At 38.7% G+C, this 26580-nt stretch overlaps 1 protein-coding gene and 2 pseudogenes across 6 annotated transcripts in view; 2 read left to right on the top strand and 1 right to left on the bottom strand.

The window, feature by feature from the left end:
• ATRX (ATRX chromatin remodeler) overlaps positions 1 to 26580 on the top strand; it is a 296636-nt gene that overhangs the window by 21856 nt on the left and 248200 nt on the right. For all 6 annotated transcript variants that reach the window (XM_045994716.1, XM_045994715.1, XM_045994713.1 and 3 more), the window contains exon 2: positions 25488 to 25600. In XM_045994716.1, coding sequence (XP_045850672.1) covers positions 25488 to 25600 — 113 coding nt within the window. The remainder of the gene's footprint in view (positions 1 to 25487; positions 25601 to 26580) is intronic.
• On the top strand, positions 21466 to 21999 carry LOC123935222 (annotated as a pseudogene).
• On the bottom strand, positions 22908 to 23300 carry LOC123934548 (annotated as a pseudogene).

Here is a 26580-nt window from a genome sequence, read left to right as displayed (position 1 = left end):
AGATTAAGTTATGGATTTTGGTTCTTTTTAAGTGCCTCTTAGCAGGAGACATATGATGTCAATTGGTCCCATTACTGGTGATGATTTTTATTTATTTATTTGAGAGAGAGAGAGAGAGAATGAGAGGGAAGAGGTCAGGGGGAGAAGCAGACTCCCTGCCAAGCAGGGAGCCTGTTGTGGAACTTGATCCCAGGACTCCAGGATCATGACCTGAGCTGAAGGCAGTTGCTTAACCAACTGAGCCACCCAGGCGCCCTAAAGCTGTGTTTGAGGAATAATATTTTTTAAAGTTATAATGTGGAGAAACAATGGTATAAGACAGTGATAGGTCTCAAATTTGGAAATAAACTGCTATAATGAAACAAATGAGAGTGAGAAGTAATAAAATATAATAGAGAATAAAAAATCACCATATGGACAGGTCTGTGGAAATTGTGTTAAAGCCTGTCAGTCCCAGATTTGTTCTGTTTGTTGTAATCCATTGAAGAATAGTTTGCAGAAAAATAATTCATGTGTGACAATTTGCTGTTTTCCCCATTTTTGTCCTTTGGTTCCCCACCTCTCTCTTTCTTTGGGGTAAAAGATTATGGATTGTGTTGGAAGTTTGTAGGGGAAAGGAAAGGAGCCCAAAACTCTTGAGCCTTTAACGCACTTTTACATTTACCATAAAACCTTTAAAAATAGACATATTAAATATGGAACAACTCTTTGAATCATGTTACTTTAAAGTAAGATTTCTGAATAGAATCACGGTTGACATTTTGGGATAGATAATTTTTTGTTGTAAGGGGATTCTTGTGTGTATCATAAGATGTTTAGCAGTATCCTTTGTCCTTTATCCACTAGAAGTCACTGATAATCCCACCCACAGCTGTGACAACCAAAATTGTTTCCATACATTGTCATATGTACCGAGGAGGCAAATTTGCCCCCATTGAGAACTGCTGCCTTACAGCCAGGGGTTTGTCTCATATCCCCCACAAAGGTCCTTGTACATGTGCATATATAATGTTCACATAGTTATAAATAGTTGTGATTAAATTTGGGAATCAGATTTTTCACTTAAAATATTTTTATAGTTATTTTTTCTTTTTATTATAGTATACAGAATAAAATTTACCATTTAATCATTTTTAGATCTACAGTTCATAAAATTTACCATTTAACCATTTTTGAGTGCACCATTTTGGTGCCATTAAGTACATTAACTATGTTGTATAACTCTTACTGCAATCAGTTTGCAGAACTTTTTGATCATCCCAAAGAAAACCTTTTTACCCATTAAATGGTAATTCCCTATTCCTCCTCCAGTTCCCTGATAATTTTGAGGGAGAGAGCATGCGTGCACGTGTGAGCACATGCATACATGAGGGGGTATTGGCAGAGGGGAAGGGAGAGAAACAAGCAGACTGAGTGCTGACCCTGTTTTTGGGCTTGATCTCATGATGCTGAGGTCATGACCTGAGCCAAAATCAAGAGTTGGATGTTCAGCTGACTGAGCTACCTAGATGCCCCTCTCTCATAGTCACTTTTAATTCTTTTAGTTGTACCATAATTGACACAACTCTCCTCTTACTGATTAAAATTCTAATTTTTATTATGTGACAACTTTACATTTAAAATGCTTTCTAAAAGATCACCTTAGATTAAGAGAGGGATTAGTGAATTATGAATGTTTATGATTCTTTGGTCATTTACCAGTTGCTTTCTGAAGGGTTTGCATTTATTTATACTGGTATCAGAATGTGTGAGAACTCATTTCACTGTACCTTGGACAGTGGACATTATTGCTATTTAAGTTATAGGGTATAAAGTAGTACCTTGCTGTAAAGAGGTTAAAAGTAGTTTAACATGTTTTACTGACTGCATCCTTTTTTTTTTTTTTTTAAAGATTTTATTTATTTATTTGACAGAGAGAGATAGATCACAAGTAGGCAGAGAGGCAGGCAGAGAGAGTGAGAGGGAAGCAGGCTCCCTGCAGAACAGAGAGCCCGATGCAGGCCTCGATCCCAGGACCCTGAGATCATGACCTGAGCCGAAGGCAGCGGCTTAATCCACTGAGCCACCCAGGCGCCCCCTGACTGCATCTTTTGTAGATAGTTCTATTCTCTGCCCATATTCCTTTGATGACAAGATTTTTAAAATAAGTTTAATAGAATATGGATTTCTTTTTTGAGAGAGAGTGTGAGTGGGGAGGGGCAGAAGGGAGAGGGAGAGAGAGAATCTTAAGCAGGCTTCATGCCCAGGGCGGAGCCTGATGTGGGGTTCAGTCTTGCAACCTGAGATCCTGACCTGAGCTGAGATCAAGAGTTGGATACTTAAATGACTGAGCCACCCAGGCACCCGCAGATGTCAGTCTTTTATATTTGCTGGAAGTATTTTCCCTTGATTTGAATTGTTATGGTCTTGGGGCACCTAGGTGGCTCAGTTGGTTGGGTGTCTGCCTTTGGCTCAGGTAATGGTCCCGCATTCCTGGGATCAAGGCCTGTGTCAGGCTCCCTAGGAGGGAGCCTGCTTCTCTCTCTCCTCCCCGCTGGTGCTCTCTCTGCTGTCTCTGTCTCTCTCAAATAAATAAATTAAAAAAAAAATAAATTGTTATGGTCTTGAAACTTAAGTATAACTTTCTTGGATTAAGTTTCCCAACATAAAAGAAAGATTGATGTGGGAAAAGATAGATAATAGCATTCAGTGACAATCAGAAGTAATTTATATGTCACTGTAAATGTTCTTAAATAGTCATAGTTGTAATCTAAGAACATACTGTTTATGCTATTTAGCTTAATCTTTAATATTTGAGATTTTTCTCACTTACTCTATTTCTGGTGTTATATTTGAATTTGGTATTCCTTTCTCTAAAACACAGCTCTGAAAAAAATTTTAAAGATTTTATTTTGTAGAGAGAGTGAGAGCAGGGGTGGGGCAGAGGGAGAGGAAGAGAGAGAGTGTCAAGCAAACTCCTTTTTGACTGCAGAGCTCAATGTGGGATTCCATCCCACTATCCTGAGATCATGACCTGAGCCGAAACCGAGTCAGGTAGTTACCTGACTGAGCCACCCAGGTGCCCCTGAATATTTTTATGTAACATTTCAGAAGTGAGGTTGTCAAGGTTTTGAGTGATATTATGGTAATGGTATGTATAGTATTTTGCCTTCTAAAAAATCGCTGGGACTATCTCTATAGGTAAATAAGGGGTAGTAATTAAAATAAATGTATCTCAGCTTTTCAAGAAAATTGGTGAAGAACAAATTTTTCTGCATGTGGATACTATTCATATTTAATGATACCCGTCTAAGGAAGTATGGGTATAGTTCATATTTCCTTAGTTTTGGGTAGTATGGGCTAGGCATGATCAGTTTTAAAAGTGAGGAGTTCAGAACATTTCCTTTTATTCATGTTTTATTAAAGTTATTGTTAAAATCAACATTTGTGTAATGATAGATAATAAATTTTTGTTATTTGTGTGTGTTTTTCTAAAAATTAGGAAACAAGACAGAGGGAGGATGTCTGTCACTTTTATGTTAGATCTTGGTGAGGATTGTTCAGTTTCCTGGTTTTGTCAGGATGCTAAGTTAACAATGATAAACAGGAGGATGATCGGCATAGTAGATTTATTATATAACATATCTCCCATTCAGTGATGATTGCTAGCTTGATTTCTGTTTGTACTTAATTAGTTTGTAGGGGAATGAAATGACTTTGAACCTTTGGGTAGTGTAAAATAAGTCAAGGTATTTTCAGGACATGGAACATAGTGTTACTAATAGAATGAAATATTGAGAAAGCACTTGACCCAAGACTGTGGTTTCTATAACTTCTAGTTCTGGGTCTTCTGATAACTGTATGACCCTGGGCCTCAATTTTTTCCTTTTTATCTAGTCCAGTCCCTCATTTTAAAGTACCTTTAGCTCTAAAATTCTATCCCTATGTTGGGTTATATAACAATCCTATGGATGACCTAGTAAAAGAGGAAGGCAGTAGCATTTCAGAAATAATGGTTTGGGGTTGAGTCTCAAGTGAACTACAGTTTTCCTTAAGTCTGAGGATGGTATGAATTAAAATGAAGGGATGTTTTGATCTTCACATTGTAGAGGGAAAGGGACTTGCTGATTGGTTATTATTTCCAGGAATGGACATGGAGCTGATTTACTTTTTTTTCTTTCTTTTTTAATTTTTTGAGTAATCTGTTTGCCCAGCATGGGACTCAAACTCATGACCTCAGTATCGACAGTTGCATGTGCTACTGATTGAGCCAGTTAGGCACCTCTCAGCTGATTTACTCTTTTTTTTTTTTTTTAAGTAGGCTCCACAGTGTGGAGCCAAATGTGGGGCTTGAACTCATGACCCTGAGATCAGGACCTGAGCTGAGAGCTGAGATAAAGTGTTGGATGCTCAACTGACTGAGTCACCCAGGTACTCTGCTGAATGACTCTTAAAATCGAACATGAGGATGAATTGGTGATCCCTTTAGGCCAATTTAATAACTGGAAAGTATTTTAACAGCCATCTAGTAAAATTCTAGTTGGTTCTAGGACTATAACGGAAATTATTTCACTTCCAGTTCAGGGTTCTTGGTGTAACACTATGTTTTTAATCATCCATTAGGATGTTTCTATGTATTTTCTAATAATAAAGTAAGAATATTTTTATATAATGTGTGTCAGATATTTTGTTCAAGAAAGTAAAGGACACTTGTTATGTTTTAAAGTGATTTTACATTTTCTAATCACTGCCACAAGTCTCAAGGAAGTAAATTAGCCACAATTCTATTGTTGTGAGACTGAATTATTTGGAATATTCTTGATTTCCTGGATACTTGTTCACATGCTTCAGAGTTGTTTCCGTACTATTTAAGTTATAATTATTTACCAGAATCACGACAGTTTAGCTCAGAGGGGCTAAGGGGGCTTTTCAAGAGTGTGCAGTTAGTCAGTTAAATAGTTTTTGATCAGAAAACTTTTTTTTAAAAGAGTTTTTATTAATTTATTTTTCAGAGAGAGAGAGAGAACACAGGCAGGCAGAGCGGCAGGCAGAGGCAAGTGGAGAAGCAGGCTCCCTGCCAAGCAAGGAGCCAGATGTGGGACTTGATCCCAGGACACTGGGATCATGACCTGAGCCGAAGGCAGCCGCTTAACTGACTGAGCCACACAGGCATCCCCCCCCCTTTTTTTTAAACTCTTTAAAAAAAGATTTTAGGGGCGCCTGGGAGGTTAAATCCTCTGCCTTCGGCTCAGGTCATGATCCCAGGGTCCTGAGATCAAGCCCGCATCGGGCTCTCTGCTCAGCAGGGAGCCTGCTTCCTCCTTTCTCTCTGCCTGCCTCTCTGCCTGCTTGAGATCTCTGTCTGTCAAATAAATAAAATCTTTTTTTAAAAGATTTTATTTATTTGACAGGGAGAGAGAGGTTTGTTAGGGAGAGTGAGTACAAGCAGGAGGGGTAGCAGGCAGAGGGAGAGGGAGAAGAAGGCTTCTTGCTTAGTAGAGCACCCAATTTGAGGCTCAATCCCAGGACCCTGGGATCATGACCTGAGCCAAAATAGATTAGACGCTTAACTGACTGAGCCACCCAGATGGCCTGAAAAGTTTTCCTTCCTTCCTTTCTCTCTCCCTCCCTCCCTTCCTTCCTTCCTCTTTTTCTCTCCCTTCCTTCCTTTCTTCCTCCCTTCTTTTCTTTTTTACCTTCTTTCTTTCTCTCTCTCTCTTCCTCCCTCCCTCCCTTTCTTCCTTAGCTTCCTTTCTTTCTCCTTAGATTTTTGTTTATTTGCTAGAGAGAGCGAGAGCACAAACAGGGGCTCCGGCAGGCAGAGGGAGAAGCAGGCTCCCTGCTGAGCAAGGAGCCTGATGGGGCACTCAGTCCCAGGACCCTGGGATCATGACATGAGCCAAGGGCAGCCACCTAGGTGTCCTGAAAAGTTTCTTTTTCTAATCTCAGGGGAGTTTGTTGCAATGTGTAGTTTCTCCTTTGGATATGCATAGTCCATAGTTTTGACCGTTTTTAAAAGTTCAATAACCAGTTTAACAATAAGACCTTTAGAGGTCAGAGATTCCATTTGCTAGAATAGTCCTGATGCCTTCTGGAGTATGAGGAAAAAGTGAGAACAGTAAACCATTTCTGGTCTTTCATAAAATTTCAATAATTTTTATCTTTCTTTTATGAAACATTCCTTACTTGGCTTCTCAAGTAGTCTACTATGTATTGGAACTTGGGTCTCCATTTCTTTATTACCTGTGTGATTTTACTATGGTGAAAAATGTAGAATAAGTTAGAATTTGGCCATAAAATAGTTTACTTCTGTTACCTTCTTTGATCAGAGTGGGCAAAGTCCAGAAGCATGGATCAGATTTATGAAATTCAAGTCATGTCTTGGTAACTCTTTTTTTTTTTTCTTTAAAGATTTTATTTATTTATTTGACAAAGAGATCACAAGTAGGCAGAGAGGCAGGCAGAGAGAGAGGGGGAGGCAGGCTCCCTGCTGAGCAGAGAGCCCAATGCTGGGCTTGATCTCAGCCAAAGGCAGAGGCTTAATGCGCTGAGCCACCCAGGCACCCCTGTCTTGGTAACTCTTAAATACTTCCCTAAATGCAGACTATAATAATTGATCAGGGAGTATGGAGGTAGCCTTCAGATTTAGAAATGCCCATAAAATCCAGGATCAGTACCTTTTTATAAGATTATGGTTTAAGGGATAGCCAGGATGAGTTATATCTTTAATATAAAAAATTGAGAGGAGAGGGGCACCTGGGTGGTTCAGTGGGTTAAGCCTCTGCCTTGAGCTCAGGTCATGATCTCAGGGTCCTGGGATCGAGCCCCGCATCGGGCTCTCTGCTCAGCGGGGAGCCTGCTTCCCCCTCTCTCTCTGCCTGCCTCTCTGCCTACTTGTGATCTCTCTCTCTGTCAAATAAATAAATAAATTCTTAAAAAAAATTGAGAGGAGATAGTGGAGGGCTAGGAGGATCCCACGCTTGTCTCATCCCTTGTACGCAACTAGATAACTGTTAAATCATTATAAATAACCCAGAAATCAGCCTGAATACTGACAGACTCCACAACTAAAGGGAGAGAAGTCACACTGAAGAAGATAGAAAGTATGGAGACGTGGTTTGGGGGAGAAACAGACTGTGGGTTCTGCAGAGGGGAGGGAGCCATGGTCACAGAGAAAGGCAAGACAGGAGGACACAGGGGAACTCACAAGGAGAGCATTTCCCCAACACCACTTGCTGGGAAAACAAGGGAATGATTTCTTGTTGAGTTATTGCAACCAGTGGGCCTTAAAGTCTAGAGTTTTAAAGGTGGCAGCTTTTTTTTTTCCTTCAAAGTTTTATTTAAATTCTAGTTAGTTGGGGTGCCTGAGTGGCTCAGTGGTTTAAAGCCTCTGCCTTCGGCTCAGGTCATGATCCCAGGGTCCTGGGATCAAACCCCGCATCAGGCTCTCTGCTCAGCAGGGAGCCTGCTTCCTCCTCTCTCTCTGCCTGCCTCTCTGCCTACTTGTAATCTCTGTCTGTCAAATAAATAAATAAAATCTTTAAAAAAATTCTGGTTAGGGGCGCCTGGGTGGCTCAGTGGGTTAAGCTGCTGCCTTCGGCTCAGGTCATGATCTCAGGGTCCTGGGATCGAGTCCCGCATCGGGCTCTCTGCTCAGCAGGGGGCCTGGTTCCCTCTCTCTCTTTCTGCCTGCCTCTTTGCCTACTTGTGATCTCTTTCTGTCAAATAAATAAATAAAATCTTTAAAAAAAATTCTAGTTAGTTAACATACAGTGCAGTATTGGTTTTGGAATAGAATTTAGTGATTCATCACTTATATACAGCACCCAGTGCACATCATAAAAAATGCTCTTCTTTTTAAAAATTTTTTAAAATTTTAAATTAATTTTTTTTAACAAAAATGCCCTTCTTAATTAATACCCACCACCCATCTAGCCCATTCCCCACCGACCTCCATCCATCAACCCTTAGTTTGTTCTCTGTTGTTAAGAATTTCTTATGGTTTGTTTCCCTCTCTCTCGCTCTATTTTTTCCCCTTCCCATACGTTCATCTATTTTCTTTCTTAAATTCATCTATGAGTGAAATCATATGGTATTTGTTTTTCTCTTACAGACTTCCTTCACTTAGCATAACACACTGTAGCTCCATTGACATCATTGTAGATGACAAGATTTCATTCTTTTCAATGGCTGAGTAGATTCAATGGGTGAATAATACTCCATTTTGTGTGTATATACACACACATACACACCACATCTTCCTTATTCATTCACCAGTTGATTTGGCCTCTTTCCATATTTTGGCTATTATTGATAGTGCTGCTATAAACAGCACAGTGCATGTACCCCTTTAAATACCTGGTGGACACAGGGAGATGATTTGCTGATCTTAGAGCACCACCCTGACAGGTAGCATTCGCCACAAGCTTCTGGGGACAAAGAAACTGGCTGGCGTATTTTCTCTTCCCTGTTCCCCAACATAAATACACATCTACCTGCAGGAAGCAATGCAGCACCCCACACTGGCTGCCTAACCTTCTTACACCAAGTTCCACACCCCTGCACTCTGGTGGAACTGCTGTTCTTGGTCAAGTTTGCCTCAGTTCCAGAATGGTGAACCACTTTCCAGACTAATAGAAACCTCTACCTATTCCACATCTCCCGAGCAGAGACTTCTGTGGGGCTTCAGTTCTAGTGAAAGTAGTATCAGGTCTCATTTAACAAGCAGACCAGAGCCCACATAATTTAAATTCTCCAGACTCTGGCCAAGGACCAAACACTGTCCACTGTAGGCAAGGAGAGCCTCTGCATACAACTGCTTGAAGGACAGAGCAGCCAAAACACGATAGCAAAGTGCACATGCACACACCAGACACTTCCTTAAGTGCCAGGCCCTGGACACTATATGACATCTTCTTCATAAAGCCTTTACTTTCAGGAGCAGGAACCATAATTTTTATAACACACAGAAGTCAGAGATTTAGACAAAATGTTAGGATGGAGGAACTCATCCAACCTGAAAGAACTAGATAAGGTCACAGCCAGAGATCTAAGCTAAACAGATACAAGTAGTATGCCTGGTGGAAAATTGAAAGCAACAATAATAGCCATAGTTGCTGGGCTTGAGAAAATCCTGGAAGACTTCAGTAAGGCCTGTACTACAGAGATAAAATAATTAAAAAGGGATCAGAAATGATGATTGTAGTAACTGAGGCCTGAAACAGGCTCAGTGCAATGAACACAAGGTTGGAAGAATCAGAGGAATGAATAAATGATATAGAAAACAAAATGATGTAAAATAATGAAGCTAAACAAAGAAGAATTATGGAAAAAGAATAGACTTAAGGAACTCAGTGAGTCCATCAAATGTAATAATGTTTGTGTCATAGGTGTCCCAGATGAAGAACAAAAGAGAAGAGGGGACAGAACATTTACTTGAGGAAATAATAGCTGAAAACTTCCTTAATCTGAGGAAGGAAACAGACATGCATATCCAGGAGACACAGAGAACTACCATCAAATCAACAAAAGCGGGCCAACACCAAAACATATTGTAATTAAAATTGCAAAATATAGTGATGATGAAAAATATCTTGGGTGCCTGGGTGGCTCAGTCGATTGAACATCTGACTCTCGGTTTTTGGCTCAGGTTATGATCTCAGGATCATGAAATGGAGCCCCATGTTGGGCTCTGTGCTTAGTGGGAAGTCTGCTTGAGATTCTCTCTTTCCCTCTGCCTCTCCCCCTACTCACATGTGCTCTAAAATAAATCTTTTAAAAAATCATTAAAAAAATTCAAAAGCAGCAAGACAAAAGAAGTCCTTAACTGACAAGGGAAGACCCATAAGGCTCACTGCAGATTCCTCAACAAAAACATTTCATACCAGAATGGAGTGGCATGATATCTATAAAATATTGAATGGGAAAATTCTGCAGCCAATAGTATTCTATCCAGCAAGGCTATCATTCAGAATATAAGGAGAGATAGTTTCCCAGACAAACAATAAAGGAGTTTGTGACCGTTAAACCAATCCTGCAAGAAATATTAAAGGGGACTCTGAGTGCGAAGGAGAGACAAAAAATGACAAAGACAAGAAAGTAATAGAGAAAAACTCCAGAAGCCATGACAAATAATAAAATGGCACTAAATAGGTATCTGTTAGTAATCATTCTGAATGTGAATAGACTTAAAAAGCTCCAAACAAAAGACATAAGGGTATCAGAGTGGATAAAAAACAAACAGGACCCATCTATATGCTACCTGCATGAGATTTATGTTAGATCTAAAGGCACCCACAGATTGAAAGTGAGGGGATGTAGAAACATTTATCTTGCAAATGGATGTCAGTAGAAAGCCAGAATAGCTATGTATATATCAAATAAAATAGACTTTAAGCCACACTGTAACAAGAGACAGTATAGGGCAGTATATCATAATTAAGGTGACCGTCCAAGAGAAGCTCTAACAATTGTAATTATTTATGCACTCAACATGGGATCACCCAAATATATAAAACAGTAACAAACATAAATGAACTCATTGATAACAATACAATAGTTTCAGGGGACTTTAACATTGTACTTAATATCAATGGACGTATCATCTAAAAAAACCAGCTAGGAAACCGTGGCTTTGAATGACATACTGGATTAGATGGATTTAAGAAATATATTTACAACACTTCATCCTAAAATAGAAGAATGCACATTCTTTTGAAGTGCACATGGGACATTTTCCAGAATAGATCAAATACTGGGTCACTAATCAAGCTTCAACAAGTACAAAAAGATTGAGAACATACCATGCATCTTTTCTGACCACAGTTCTATGAAACTTGAAGTCAACCACAAGAAAAAAATTGGAAAGGCTAAAAAACATGGATGTTGAACAATATGCTACTACAGAAGGAATGGGTCAACCAGGAAATCAAAGAATAAATTAAAACATACATAGAAACAAAAACACAACAGTTCAAAACCTTTGGGATGCAGTGTTAAGAGGGAGATAAATAGCAATACAGGCCTACCTCAAGGAAGAAAAATCTCAGATCAACAACCTAACCTTACACCTAAAGGAGTTAGAAAAAGAACTACAAATGAGGGGCGCCTGGGTGGCTCAGTGGGTTAAGCCTCTGCCTTCGGCTCAGGTCATGATCTCGGGGTCCTGGGATCGAGTCCCACATCCGGCTCTCTGCTTGGTGGAGAGCCTGCTTCCTCCTCTCTCTCTCTCTCTGCCTGCCTCTCTGCCTACTTGTGATCTCGCTCTGTCAAATAAATAAATAAAATCTTAAAAAAAAAAAAGAACTACAAATGAAGCCTAAAGACAGTGGAAGACAGGAAATAAGGTTAGAACAGAAACAAATAATATAGAAAGTAAACAAACAAAAAACTCCCAGATCAATGAAAACAGGAGCTAGTTCTTTGAAAAGGAAAGATAAAGGACCAAAATAAAACACAGATGAGAGGAGAAACAACAACAAATACCACAGTAATACAAACAATGAGTGAATATTATGAAAAACTATGCTAACATATTGGACAACCTGAAAGAAGTGGATAAATTCCTAGAAACATAAACTACCAAAACTGAAATAGGAGGAAGTAGGAAAGTTGAACAGACTGATAAGCAGCAAATTGAATCAGTAGTCAAAAATCTCCCAACAAACAAAAGTCTAGGGCCAGATGGCTTCTCAGAGGAATTCTGTGAAACTTTTAAAGAAGAGTTAATAACTATTCTTCTCAAAACTATTTAAAAAAAAAAGGGAGGAAAACTTCCAAATTCATTCTGTGAGGCTAGTATTACCCTGATACCAAAACCAAATAAAGACTCTGCTAAAACAGAAATACAGGCCAATATCCCTGATGAACATGGATGCAAAAATTCTCAGTAAAATATTAGCAAACTGAATCCAACACTACATTCAAAGTATCATTCATCCCAACAAAGTGGGATGTATTCCTGGGCTGCGACAGTGCTTCAGTATTCCTAAGTCTATCAGTATGATATGCCACATTAATAAAAGTATAAGAACCATATGCTCCTTTCAGCTGATGCAGGAAAGTATATGACAAAGTATAACATCCATTCTTTTTTTTTTAAGATTTTATTTATTTATTTTACAGACAGAGATCTCAAGTAGGCAGAGAGGCAGGCAGAGAGAGAAGAGGAAGCAGGCTCCCTGCCAAGCAGAGAGCCCGATGTGGGGCTCAGTCCCAGGACCCTGAGATCATGACCTGAGCCGAAGGCAGAGGCTTTAACCCACTGAGCCACCCAGGCGCCCCCAAAGTATAACATCCATTCTTGATAAAAACCCTCAACAAAGTAAGGTTAGAGGGAACATTTCTCAACACCATAAAGGCCTTATATGAAAACCCCACAGCTAATATTATCCTCGGTGGGGAAAAACCAGCTTTTCCCCCCCTCTATGGTTAGGAACAAAACAGGGGTGTCCACCCTTACCACCATTATTTAACATAATATTGGAAGTCCTAGCCACGGTAAGCAGACAACAAAAGGAACACCCTCCCAATTGACAAGGAAGAACTCAAACTTTGACTGTTTGCAGATGAAATGATACTTTATGTAGAAACCCAAAAGACTCGACCAATAAATTGCTAGATCTGATAAAAGAATTCAGTGAAGTTCCAGGATACAAAGTCAACATACAGAAATCTGTTGCATTTTTATACACCAGTAATGAAGCAGCAGAAAGAAATCAAGTAATCAAACCCTTTTACAATTTTATGGGGAAAAAAGATGTCTAGCAATAAACCCAACCAAATGATAAAAGATCTATAACCTGAAAACTGCAAAACACTGATGAAAGAAATTGAAGATGACACAAGGAAATGGAAAAACATTGTATGCTTATGGATTGGAAGAACCAGTGTGAATCTACATATTCAGTGCAATCCCTCTCAAAATACCATCAGCATTTTTCACAGAGCTGAAAGAAACAATCAGAAAGTTTGTATGGTACCACAAAAGACACTGAATAATGCAAGCAACTTGAAAAAGAAAAGCAAAGCTGGAGGCATCACAATTCTGGACTTAAAGTTACATTACAAAGCTGTGATCATCAGGACAGTATGGTACTGGCACGAAAACAGACACGTAGATCAATGGAACAGAATAGAAAACTCAGAAATGGACTCACAATTATATGGTCAACTAATTTTTGAAAAAGCAGAAAAGAATATCCGGTGGGAAAAAGACAGTCTTTTCAACAAATGATGCTGGGAACACTGGACAGCCACATGCAGAGGAATGAAACCGGACCACTTTCTTACACAATACAAAAATAAACTCAAAATGGACAAAAGGTCTAAATGTGAGACAGAAAACCATCAAAATCCTAGAGAACAAAGGCAGGAACCTCTTCGACCTTGGGTGTAGCAGCTTCTGACTAGACATGTCTCTGGAGGCAAGGGAGAAGACAAAAGCAAAAATGAACTGGACTTTATCAAGATAAAAAGCTTCTGCACATCGGGGCGCCTGGGTGGCTCAGTGGGTTAAGCCTCTGCCTTCGGCTCAGGTCATGATCTCAGGGTCCTGGGATCAAGTCCCATGGGGCTCTCTGCTCAGCAGGGAGTCTGCTTCCCTCTCTCTCTCTGCCTACTTGTGATCTCTCTCTGTCAAATAAACAAATAAAATCTTTTTAAAAAAAAAAAAGCTTCTGCACAGTGAAGCAAACAATCAAAACTAAAAGGTAACCTATGGAATGGGAGAAGATATTTGCAAATTACCAATCTGATAATGGGTTAGTATTCAAAATCTATAAAGAACTTAAAAACTCAGTACCCAGAAAACAAATAATCCAAGAAGACATGAATAAGACATTTTTCCAAAGAAGATATCCAAATGGCTAAAAGCCACATGAAAAGATGCTCAATGTCACTTATCATCAGGGAAACACAAATCAAAACTGCAATGGGCTCTCACCTCACACCAGTCAGAATGGCTAAAATTAAGAAGACAGGAAAGAACAGGTTTTGGCGGGACGTGGAGAAAGGAGAAACACTGTTGGTGGGAATGCAACCTGGTTGTAGTCAGTTTGGAAAACAGCATGGAGATACATCAAAAAGTTAAAAATAGAACTACCTTGGGGCGCCTGGGTGGCTCAGTGGGTTAAAGCCTCTGTCTTCGGCTTGGGTCATGGTCTCAGGGTCCTGGGATCGAGCCCCATATCAGGCTCTCTGCTCAGCAGGGAGCCTGCTTCCCTTTCTGTCTCTGCCTGCCTCTCTGCCTACTTGTGATCTCTGTCAAATAAATAAAATCTTTAAAAAAAAAAAGAACTACCTTACGATTGTGCAATTGTACTATTAGATGTTTACCCAAAGAATTAAAAAATACTAAGAGGGATACGTGCACCTTGATGTTTGTAGCAGCATTACCTACAATAGCGAAATTATGGAAGGAGCCCAAATGTCCATCAACTGATTAATAGATAAAGTGGTGTATATATATACACACAATGAAATATCACTCAGCCATTAAAAAGAATGAAATTTTACCATTTTCAACAACATGGGTGGAGCTAGATGGTATTATGCTCCACAAAATAAGTCATAATTTCACTCATGTGGATTATAAGAATCAAAATGATCTTAGGGAAAAAGACAGGCAAACTAAGGTACAGATTCTTAACTATAGAGAACAAATGGATGGTTACCAGAGGGGAGGTGGGTGGTTGTATGGATTAAATAGGTGATGTGTTTAAGGAGTGCAATTCTGATGAGTGCTGAGTATTATGTGTTGGTGTGGAATCCCTAAATTTCACACCTGGTACTAATATTACTGTGTATGTTAAGTAACTGGAATTTATATAAAAAGTTAAAAAAATGGAAAGGGCATATTTTATGTCAATGTATCGAACATTCAGGAGTAGAAAGAAGATAAGGACTATTTTGATTGTTCAGTTTATTCAGCAAATAATTGTTAGATGGTTGTTTTGCTGGGTACTGGGGGATAAAGCAGTGAAATAGATACTGTTCTGTCACCCATGAGAGCCGTTTTTTCCTAGTGTCATATGTATTTGTGAAGTTTCATGTCATTGTCTAGAGTGATTGTTCAGTTATATCCATGATTGATTTACTGTAAATTTAAGACATTGGAGTGAATTGGTTAAAGGCCTGATCCATTGAAAAGTTGCTATGAATTTTTTTGAGTACTTTGATAATCTCTCCCCATTCCTTATTATTTTAAAAAGCAAGCTTAATTAAAAAAAGGTTTTTGTTTATTTGGGAGAGAGAGCATGAAGGGAGTGGGGGCAGAGGAGAGAGGTTCAGACTCTCTGTTGAGCAGGGAGCCTAGTGTGGGGCTGGAAAGAAGGATCCTGGGATCATTACCTGAGCTGTCAGCAACTGCTTAAGTGACTGAGCAACCCAGGTACCCAAACCTTTACTTTTTAAATAATTTGTAATTAAGATCTGGATAAGGTATGATTTAGGAGTTATCAGCTATATTTAGATCCTGGCTCCATGGTTCATTTTTATTACTTTGGGCAGTTTACCTAACCTCTGTACCTCAGTTTTCTCATTTATAAAAGATAATAATAACCACCTATTTTATAGGGTGATTATGATTAAATGAGATATTTAAGGTCTTGGAACAGTGTTTGTCCTGCAGTGCCCAGTAAATATTAGCTGTGGTTTTTATTTTCATTTGTGTGTGTATATATTGTTGGTGGTTGAATCTTCCGTACAAATACCCAGTGAGGTGTAAGGGCAAGGGACACTGAAATGAGTGACTTGGATGTGTTTATGAAATGAATTCATAGATGAACATTAATCTGTATTTAATTGAATATAACTGGGTGTGTGTGAGTTTGAACTATAGAAAACCTTTGAGTGCCTACTGTCCACTGGTCCCAATACTAGGATATAGGACACTGAATAGGCATTAGAGTAATAATCTATATATTGAAGTTTTTTTTTTTTTTACTGGAAATAGCAAAATTACGAACATATTTAAAATGGAAGAAAATATGACCTCTCAGTTAACTGTTACGAAGTTTCAGCAATTATCATCTCATTGTTGAATTTCATATATAGCCACCCAAGTCCCTCCTCAGTGATTTATTTTCAAGCAAATTCCAGACATCATATTATTGTATGGAAGACTAATTTTATGTTTTTATTCAAATTATAGTTACTTAACATATAGTGTACTATTAGTTTCATATGTACAGTTTAGTGATACAGCACATGGTGCTCATCACAGTAAGTACACTCTTCAATCCACATCACCTATTTGACCCATCTCCCACCTACCTCCTCTCTGGTAAGCATCAGTTTGTTCTTTGTAGATAAGAGTCTGTTTCTTCTTCTTTTTTAATTTCATGATCATTTGTTACTTAAATTCCACATATGAGTGAAATTGTATGGTATTTGTTTTTCTCTGACTTTTTTGCTTACTGAAATACTGTCTTACTCCATTCCCATCATTGCAAAAGGCAAAGTTTCACTCTTTTTTATCGTTGTATATATATACACCATATTCTCTTTATCTGTTCATCAGTCCATGGACATTTGGGCTGCCTCCGTAATTTCTGAGGAACCTCCATACTGTTTTCCATAGTGGCTGTACCTGTTTGCATTCCTACGAACAGTATAAGAGAGTTCTTCTTCCTCCACATCTTAGCTAACATCTGTTGTTTCTTGTGTTGTTGATTTTAGCCAGTTGACATGTGTGAGGAGATAGGTCAGGGAAGTTTTTTTTATTGTAAAATAAACTATACTGTGTGGTGTTTGCCTAAATTGAACTGTTTGCAAAAGATAGTTTTTTTTTTTCCTTTTGTTTCCAATACTGAAGGTGGTTGCCATCTTGATATCTCTTTCTCTCTCTCTCTTTTTTAATAGAGGGAGAGAGAAAGAGAGTTGGGGGAGGTAGAGGGACAGAGGGAGAGAGAATCTTAAGTAGGCTCCCTGCCCAGCTGGAAGCCTGGTGTATGGCTGGATCTCACAACCCTGAGATCATGACCTGCACTGAAATCAAGAGTCTGATGCTTAACCGACTGAGCTACCCAGGTGCCCCTCCCTGCCTTCTTGATTTCTTTTATGTGGTAGTGTTTTAGGTGTTTGGGGGCCATCAATAATTGTAGGTGAGAGGGTATTATACTCTGACATTATTGAAGTATAAATTTTTTAAATAATTTTTTTACTAATGTTTAATGTATTATTAGCCCCAGGGGGTACAGGTCTGTGAATTGAAGTATGAATTTTTCAAAATTTTATTATGAATATTTTCAAACATATCAAATTTGAAAGAATTTTACATATATTCAACACCTGGATTTTTCCTTTAACATTTTACTGTACATGTTTTATTACATATTTGTCCATCTAACTCTGTTGATGAAGCAGTCTATCCTGTTTTCTTACTTATTTGAAAGTAACTTGCAGAGATTAGTATAACTGAAGTTCAGTTTTTTTTTATGTTGCCTTTTCAATCAGATGTTATGAGATTTCTTGTTTTGCATGAACTTTATTGTTGTGAATGACCATTTATGTCCCAGGTTTCTGGTTATGACAAGGCTTAGTGTCTGGTTCCAGTGCTTCTCAGTTTGAACTTTGATTTTATACACTGTGAACCTTTATTAGAGTATTTTGCTCATGTACTGTAATTCATATTTAGCCATATCTTAATTGGATGTATAAGGAGGGTTTTGAGTGTTTTTGCTGGTTTAAGAAAAATATTTTAGGATGCCTTTGTATGTCCCAGAGTGGCACAGTAAACTAATCTGCTATTTTAGGAATCTCTTTTAAAATTTTCCATTTAATTCTCTACTCAGCGGGGAGCCTGCATCCCCCTCTCTCTCTGCCTGCCTCTCTACTTGTGATCTCTCTCTCTCTCTCTCTGTCAAATAAATAAATAAAACCTTAAAAAAAAAATTTTCCATTTAAGAACTGCTCTGAGGGCCAGCGTCACTGTTTTAGTGTTTAGCTCTTTTAAAATTTTTGACCTTGGTCTTTTGTAATGTGTCTAAATATACGTTGGTCTACCTATGACCAGGTGACTTGTGACAGAAGAAGCCATTTATGTTATTAGATTGTTTTGAATGCTCATAGTTGTCATATAATATATGCTGATTGAATAAAGAAGTGAGGCAAATTCATTAATTCTTATACACTTAATTTTTTGAAGTTTTCCTTTAGTTTTTATTATCAAATTTAATATATGAAGGATAGAAGGATGCTTTTGTTCTGTGTAAAAAGAAGTGAGGTATGGGGCGCCTGGGTGGCTCAGTGGGTTAAAGCCTCTGCCTTCGGCTCAGGTCATGATCCCAGGGTCCTGGGATCGAGCCCCACATGGGGCTCTCTGCTCCGCGGGGAGCCTGCTTCCTCCTCTCTCTCTGCCTGCCTCTCTGCCTTGTTGTGATTTCTCTCTGTCAAATAAATAAAGAAGTGAGGGATGAAGCTTACATTCTCAATAATTCATCAGTATATTTTTAGACTTAAGTTATTGATGTAAACAACTATGTAAACAAATAAGTAATGAGTTTTAGAACATTCATACTCTGAATATATTATTTAATAAAATTTCAGATACTATAAATACTTCTGCACCTACCACCTAGCTTTATGAAATCTTATGTCATATTTGCTTCAGATTTCTTTTAAAGAAATAAAACATTAAAAGATAGAGGTGAGGTCTTATATTTTCTACATACATATACAAGTATGGATAAATTTTTCTGCATCCATAAACTTAAACATTATTTAGAATTTTTCAGCTTTATGAGTTTGATACCATTAAGTACATACTATTTCACAACTTGCTTTTATCGGTGTTTTGGGGATTTTTTTTCCTATTAATTATTTTTGTTAACATATAATGTGTTATTTGCCCCAGCGTTACAGGTCTATGAATCGTCAGGCTTACACACTTCATAGCACTCACCATATCACATACCCTCCCCAATATCTATAACCCAACCATCCTCTCCATACCCCCCTCCCCCCAGTAACCATCAGTTTGTTTTGTGAGATTGTCTCTTATGGTTTGTCTCCCTCTTGATCCCATCTTGTTTCATTTTTTCCTTCCCTACCCCCAGACCCCCCACTCTGCCTCTCAACTTCCTCATATCAGGGAGATCATATGATAATTGTCTTTCTCTGATTGACTTTATTTCACTCAGCATAATACCCTCTAGTTCCACCCACATTGTTGCAAATGGTAAGATTTCATTTTTGATGGATGCATAGTATTCCATTTGTGTGTGTGTGTGTGAGTGTGTGTGTATGTATGTGTGTGTGTGTGTGTGTATATATATATATATATATACACACACACACACACACACACACACATACATACACACCACATCTTCTTTATCTATTTATCTGTTGATGGACATCTAGGTACTTTCCATAGTTTGGCTATTGTGGACATTGCTGCTATAAACATTGGGTGCATGTGCCCCTTTGCATCACTATATCTGTATCTTTAGGGTAAATACCCAGTAGTGTGATTGCTGGGTCGTAGGGTAGCTCTGTTTTCAACATTTTGAGGAACCTCCATGCTGTTTGCCAGAGTGGCTGCACCAGCTTGCATTCCCACCAACAGTGTAGGAGGGTTCCCCTTTCTCCACATCCTTGCCAGCATCTGTCGTTTCCTGACTTGTTAATTTTAACCATTCTGACTGGTGTGAGGTGGTATCTCATTGTGGTTCTGATTTGTATTTCTCTGATGCCGAGTGATGTGGAGCACTTTCTCATGTTTCTGTTGGCCATCTGAATGTTTTCTTTGCAGAAATGTCTGTTCATGTCCTGTGCCCATTTCTTGATTGGATTATTTGTTCTTTGGGTGCTGAGTTTGATGAGTTCTTTATAGATTTGTATACTAGCCCTTTATCTGATATGTCATTTGCAAATATCTTCTCCCATTCTGTCAACTGTCTTTCAGTTTTGTTGACTGTTTCCTTTGCTGTGCAAAAGCAAAAGCTTTTGATCTTGATGAAGTCCCAATAACCATTTTTGCCCTTGCTTCCCTTGCCTTTGGTAATGTGTCTAGGGAGAAGTTGGTGTTTCTGAGGTCAAAGAGGTTCCTGCCTGTGTTCTCAAGGATTTTGTCAGATTCCTGTCTCACATTGAGGTCTTTCATCCATTTTGAGTCTATTTTTGTTTGTGGTGTAAGGAAATGGTCCAGTTTCATTCTTCTGAATGTGGCTGTCCAGTTTTCCCAACACCATGTGTTGAAGAGACTGTCTTTTTTACATTGGACATTCTTTCCCGCTTTGTCGAAGATTAGTTGGCCATAGAGTTGAAGGTCTATTTCTGGGCTCTCTGTTCTGTTCCATTGATCGATATGTCTGTTTTTGTGCCAGTACCATACTGTCTTAATAACAGCTTTGTAATAGGGCTTAAAGTCTGGAATTGTGATGCCACCAACTTTGGCTTTCTTTTTCAACATTCCTCTGGCTATTCAGTGTCTTTCTCGGTTCCATATAAATTTTAGGATTATTTGTTCCATTTCTTGGAAAAAAATGGATGGTATTTGGATAGGGATTGCACTAAATGTGTAGATTGCTTTAGGTAGCATAGACATTTTCACAATATTTGTTCTTCCAGTCCATGTGAATGGAAAGTTTTTCCATTTCTTTGTGTCTTCCTCAATTTCTTTCATGAGTACTTTATAGTTTTCTGATTATAGAATCTTTGCCTCTTTGTTTGGGTTTACTCCTGGGTATCTTACGATTTTGGGTGCAATTATAAATGGTATTGACTCTTTAATTTCTCTTTCTTCTGTCTTGTTGTTGGTGTATAGAAATGCAACTGATTTCTGTGCATTGACTTTATATCCTGACACTTTACTGAATTCCTGTACAAGTTCTAGCAGTTTTGGAGTGGAGTCTTTCGGGTTATCCACAGAAAGTATCATATCCGCTGCAAAGAGTGAGAGTTTGACTACTTCTTTGCTGATTTGGATGCCTTGAATTTCTTTTTGTTGTCTGATTGCTGAGACTAGGACTTCTAGTACCATGTTGAATAGCAGTGATGATAGTAGACATCCTTGCTGTGTTCCTGACCTTAGAGGAAAAGCTCCCAGTTTTTCCCCATTGAGGATGGTATTCGCTATGGGTTTTTCATATATAGCTTTGATGATAACTGAGGTATGTATCCTCTATCCCTACACTCTGAAGAGCTTTGATCAAGAAAGGATGTTGTACTTTGTCAAATGGTTTTTCAGCATCTATTGAGAGTATCATATGGTTCTTGTTCTTTCTTTTATTAACGTATTGTATCACATTGATTGATGTGCGGATGTTGAACCAACCTTGCAGCCCAGGAATAAATCCCACTTGGTCATGGTGAATAATTGTTTCAATGTACTGTTGGATCCTATTGGTGGCTAGTATTTTGGTGAGAATTTTTGCATCTGTATTCATCAAGGATATTGGTCTGTAATTCTCTTTTTTGATGGGGTCTTTGTCTGGTTTGGGGATCAGTGTAATACTGGCCCCATGTCTTAAAAGTACACGGAGTATGGGGAGCGGAGCAAAGGCAGCAATGGCATTAACGCAGGAGCATGGGGAGCCAGTCCAGCAGGGCCACAGGGCCCTGTACTTCTGTGGGAGCTTCCATGGTAGATGCGAGGACCAGGCACTATACGGGGGTATGGTGTCTCGGCTGAGATGTTTCAAGGTGGTGCTCACAGAGCACATGGCAGCCACTGAGGTGGATGAGCTCAGGTAAGAGGCTAATGGGGGTGACAGGCTCATTGTGAGGGGGACCTGGCCTAGCTGCAGCAGGGAGATGTGGTGGTGGAAGACGTGACCCAGCCATTGCTGAGTATAGGCTATGAGCTGGGTCAGGCTGTGGCTCTCAATACACAAATCCTCAGCCTCCTCTGTCCACAGTCTGGCCAAGTACTTTCAGCCTGATCTGGGGAATGGCAGACAGCTCCAGGTTCCAGGTGTTGGACTATGAAGAGGGACAGGTATAGAGGCCGTGCTGGGTCAGTACTCTTAGGCTGACCCTTCCTAGCAGGTGGCTGCTTCCCCTGACACAACCACTTGACTTAACACCACTCTACTACATTTTCAGTCTCCTTACTGGTTATGGGTCTGTTCAGGTTTTCTATTTCTTCCTGGTTCAGTTTGGTGGTTTATATATCTCTAGGAATGCATCCATTTCTTCCAGATTTGTCTAATTTGCTGGTGCGTAGTTGCTCGTAATATGTTCTTATAATTGTTGTATTTTTGTATTTTCTTTGTCTAGATTGAATATAGGCAGAATTATTCAAGATAAGATCAAAGACTTTTTGCCAAGTTCTTTTCTAAATCCCTGTATTACCCCTGGGCATATGAGAGTTGTCCTACAGTGAGCAGTCCTTTTTCCCTTAAATATTTCATAGGCAACCCCCCCCGTGTTTAACACTTTGTAGCATTTAATAGAGTTAGTTTCATATTCCTTTCTTTAGGTATTTTATTTACTTTTTAGGCGAAAATGTTCATATCTTTCATATTTTTTTAGAAGTTACTGTAAGGGGATCAGAGTGAAGTAATATGTTTTACATTGCTTTTTTTTTAGCACACATTTTTTTAAAATACTTTATTTATTTATTTGACACAGAGAGAAAGAGAGATCACAAGTAGAGCAGCAGGCAGAGAGAGAGGGGGAAGCAGGCTCCCTGCAGAGCAGAGAGCCCGATGCGGGGCTCGATCCCAGGACCCTGAGACCATGACCTGAGCCGAAGGCAGCGGCTTAACCCACTGAGCCACCCAGGTGCCCTTTTTTTAGCACACATTTATCAGCTAACCAAAGGGATGATCCTAATAAAGTCATTTCTTGGATAATTGCATGTAAAATGTTTGTGATAGAGATCATTGAACACAGTAATGCATTAAAAAAGGATGCATTTGCTCATTGAACAGAAGTTGTTTATTTTAACAGCTAATTACTCTAGGGTGATGGTGAGATTTTTATTATACCTTTTCATACATCCCGGTGACTTTGTTCATAATACATTCCATTATTAATATCCTTATCTTCCACTTTTCTTATTGTGCTTTCCTTCTAAGTCTGTTCCTGGTGTTAAGCCAATATACTATTTGTAAAGTTGAAGACATTCTGCGTTTTTCTGCCATTGGTTGAAGTTTCCTCAAACTTCTTTCCCAGTTTACGAGAAAGCTTCTAAAGTGCTCTCAGTTTTTATGGTGATAGATTTGCTGTCGGATGTGTTACACAATCTGGCTTGGCCATTGTGCCCATTTTTCACAGTGTCACTCCCAATCGTACTTCCTTCATATATTCATGAAAGTCTACTCTTCATATATTTCTTAAAACCATCTTCCTACAAGCTGCTGAATTGTAGCCATGGTGGGCATGAGGAACAGGGTCTGGTGAAGGAAGCAGGGCACTTGGTCTTGGGAAGTGTACTTTGCTTGACACCTTCTAATCCCAATTCCTATTCCACTGGACCAGGAGGTACAGACCAGCCCCACCTAGGATGAAGGAATTGCTCGGGCATCTCTTGTAGGATAAGTTGATCTCTTTGAAACTTGTAATTTTAGGGGGGCCTGGGTGGCTCATTTGGTTAAGCGTCTGCCTTTAGCTCCTGTCATGATACCAGGGTACTGGAATCCAGTTCTGCATCAGGCTCCTTGCTCAGTGGGGAGCCTACTTCCTTCCTCTCCCTCTGCCCGCTTATGCTGCTTCTCTCTCTCTGTCAAATAATAAATAAAATCTTACTTTTCCTGATTGAGGAGTGACCATTTATTAAAAAAATAAAGTTTTAATTTTAATTCTAGTTAGTTAACATACAGTTTAACCTTAGTTTCAAGTGTGAAATATACTGATTGAACAATCCCCTGTATATTACCTGATGCCCATCACAAGTGCATTTCTCAGTCCTCATCACCTATTTAACCCATCCCTCCACTCACCTCCTCTCTGGTAACTGTCAGTTTGTTCTCTGCAATTAAGAGTCTGTTAATTTTTCTCTTATATTCCCTTTGCTCGTTTGTTTTATTTCTTAAATTCCACATATGAGTGAAATCACATGGTATTTGTCTTTCTCTGACTTTGCTCAGCATTATACTCCAGCTCCACTCATGTAATTGCAAATGTCAAGATTTCATTCTTATTCTTGGATGAGTAATTCATTTTATATGTGTATATATATGTGTATGAGTGTGTATATATATATATATACACACACACACAGAGATCCATACACCACATCTTTTTTATCCATTCATCAGTTGATGAACACTTGGACTACTTCCATACCTTGGCTATTGTAAATAATGCTTCTATAAACATTGAGGTACTTGTATCCCTTTGAATCAGTGTTTTGTATTTTTTGGGTATATACCCAGTAGTGTGATTGTTGGGTCATAAGTTTTATTTTTATATATATATATATATATTTTTTTTTTTTTTTAGAATTACAGGGTCACATTTTAATTCCTGAATTTTACAGTTCAGCATTAATATCACCACATGTATACAAATGGTGTAAAACAAGTACAGTGGTATTTTTAATACAAAATAAACATCTGTTTTATGGAAAAACTATACTTCATATCTACACAGACAGCCCATCTTTTCCAAACAATAGCCAAAATTAAAATTAACTACAAAATCTCCAAAACAGGGGAAACTGCTTCAATTTAAGCTATTCCAGGAAAAATGGACCCATAACACATTACAAGGGTGATCTGAAGATTGTAGCTGGAATTCCTGTTTTTAGGTTTTTTGGTTTTTTTTTTTCCCCAATGTATGAAATTTATTTATTTGACAGACAGAGATCACAAGTAGGCAGAGAGTGAGAGAGAGAGAGGAGGAAGCAGGCTCCCCGCTGAGCAGGGACCCGATGCGAGGCTCGATCCCAGGACCCTGGGATCATGACCTGAGCCAAAGGCAGAGGCTTTAACCCACTGAGCCACCCAGGTGCCCATCTCTTCACTTTCTTGATGGTATCTTTGAATACACAAAAGTTTTAAATTTCAGTCAAGTCAGTTTTATCTATTTTCCCTCTTTTAAGTTTAGTAAATCCTGTATTAGAAAAGGGATACATGTTTATTTTGTGCATTCTTTTAAGGTTTCAGCTTTTATAAATCTGTTGGGTTACAGATATACCTGTTAATATAACTTAGCAAGATATGCTGTAATGATTTAGTTACATAAATATTTCCCTGGGAATCTGTGAGATCTACTAAGTCCTTTTTTGGTTTTCTTCATCTTTTTGTCATTAATTCTTCTGTGACGAGCAGAAGATAGAGTGATTAAAAAAATCCAGAAGGCTTCCATGGAGTAAGTATTTTAGTTATATTTGATATATTATTATTATTTTAAATGATGTAAAGCAAAGTCACGTCAGCATTTTACTCATGTTTTCAAATCTTTAGTGAAATAATGAAAATTCATTTACTTTTATTTTGAATATATATTCTTTCAGACCACTTACAGTATAGGTATGTTTTCAGTTTGTTAGGCCTTTACATTTGATTAAATACATGGCAGGCTAATTAAAGAAGTTCTTTAAATTTTTGTTTTGATAGTGAAAGCAAGTTGAATACATTGGTGCAGAAGCTTCATGACTTCCTGGCACACTCATCAGAAGAATCTGAAGAAACAAGTTCTCCTCCAAGACTTGTGATGAGCCAAAGCACAGGTAAATTGAGAAATAATGTGCAGTATCTTCTAGTCTATTTTACATTTAGTTTTGGGAGGGAGCAGCTATTGAAGGGTTTATTAGCCCTTCTGAACCTAGTGTTTAGCTGGTATCTGATAATTGGAGATTTTAATTTAGATAAGTAAAATGTAAGGTTATATGGATAGGTGCTTAGAGAAGGATGCACTGTGATTTTATGCATAATGGAGATATCTTATAGCATGGGTGATAAATGTTCACTATGAAAAATAGGTAGTATTAGAAGAGGTGGGAGCAGTATAGAAATATATTATTTTAGTTATTTGTGTATATGAGTTAAATTCTTTAAAAGATTTTATTTATTTGTCAGAGAGAGAGAGAGAGAGAGAGAACAAGCAGGCAGAATGGGAGGCAGAAGCAGAGAGAGAGAGAGAAGCAGGCTCCCTGCCGAGCAAGGAGCCCGATGGGGGGACTTGATCCCAGGACCCTGGGATTATGACCTGGGCTGAAGGCAGCAGCTTAACCGACTGAATTACCCAGGCATCCCGAGTTAAATTTTTTTTATATTTTATTTATTTATTTGACAGACAGAGATCACAAGTAGGCAGAGAGAGAAGAAGGGAAGCAGACTCCCTGCTGAGCAGAGAGCTGGATGTGGGGCTCGATCCCAGGACCCTGAGATCATGACCTGAGCTGAAGGCAGAAACTTTAACCCACTGAGCCACCCAGGCACCTCTATGAGTTAAATTTTTACAGTGTTTCATAACTTCTCTGAATAGAATTGGTGCATTTTTTTAACAAAAAAGTCTCAATACCTCCTCTCTACCTCCTTTCTCCTTTTTAAAAGTGTCCTGTATCATGTGATGATCATTTTTGAGGTTTTCAAGGGTGGCTGCATATGTAAGAGCTGAATACACCCCCCCCCATGCACGTGCATGTGCACCACAAATACAGTATGTACAAAAAGTATAAGAGAGGTAGACTACAGTAAGAAGTTCAGC

Source organism: Meles meles, chromosome X (genome assembly GCF_922984935.1).
Source record: "Meles meles chromosome X, mMelMel3.1 paternal haplotype, whole genome shotgun sequence".
NCBI lineage: Eukaryota > Metazoa > Chordata > Mammalia > Carnivora > Mustelidae > Meles > Meles meles.
The sequence above is the reverse complement of the archived record's forward strand: the minus strand, read 5'-3'. Positions and strand labels throughout refer to the sequence as shown.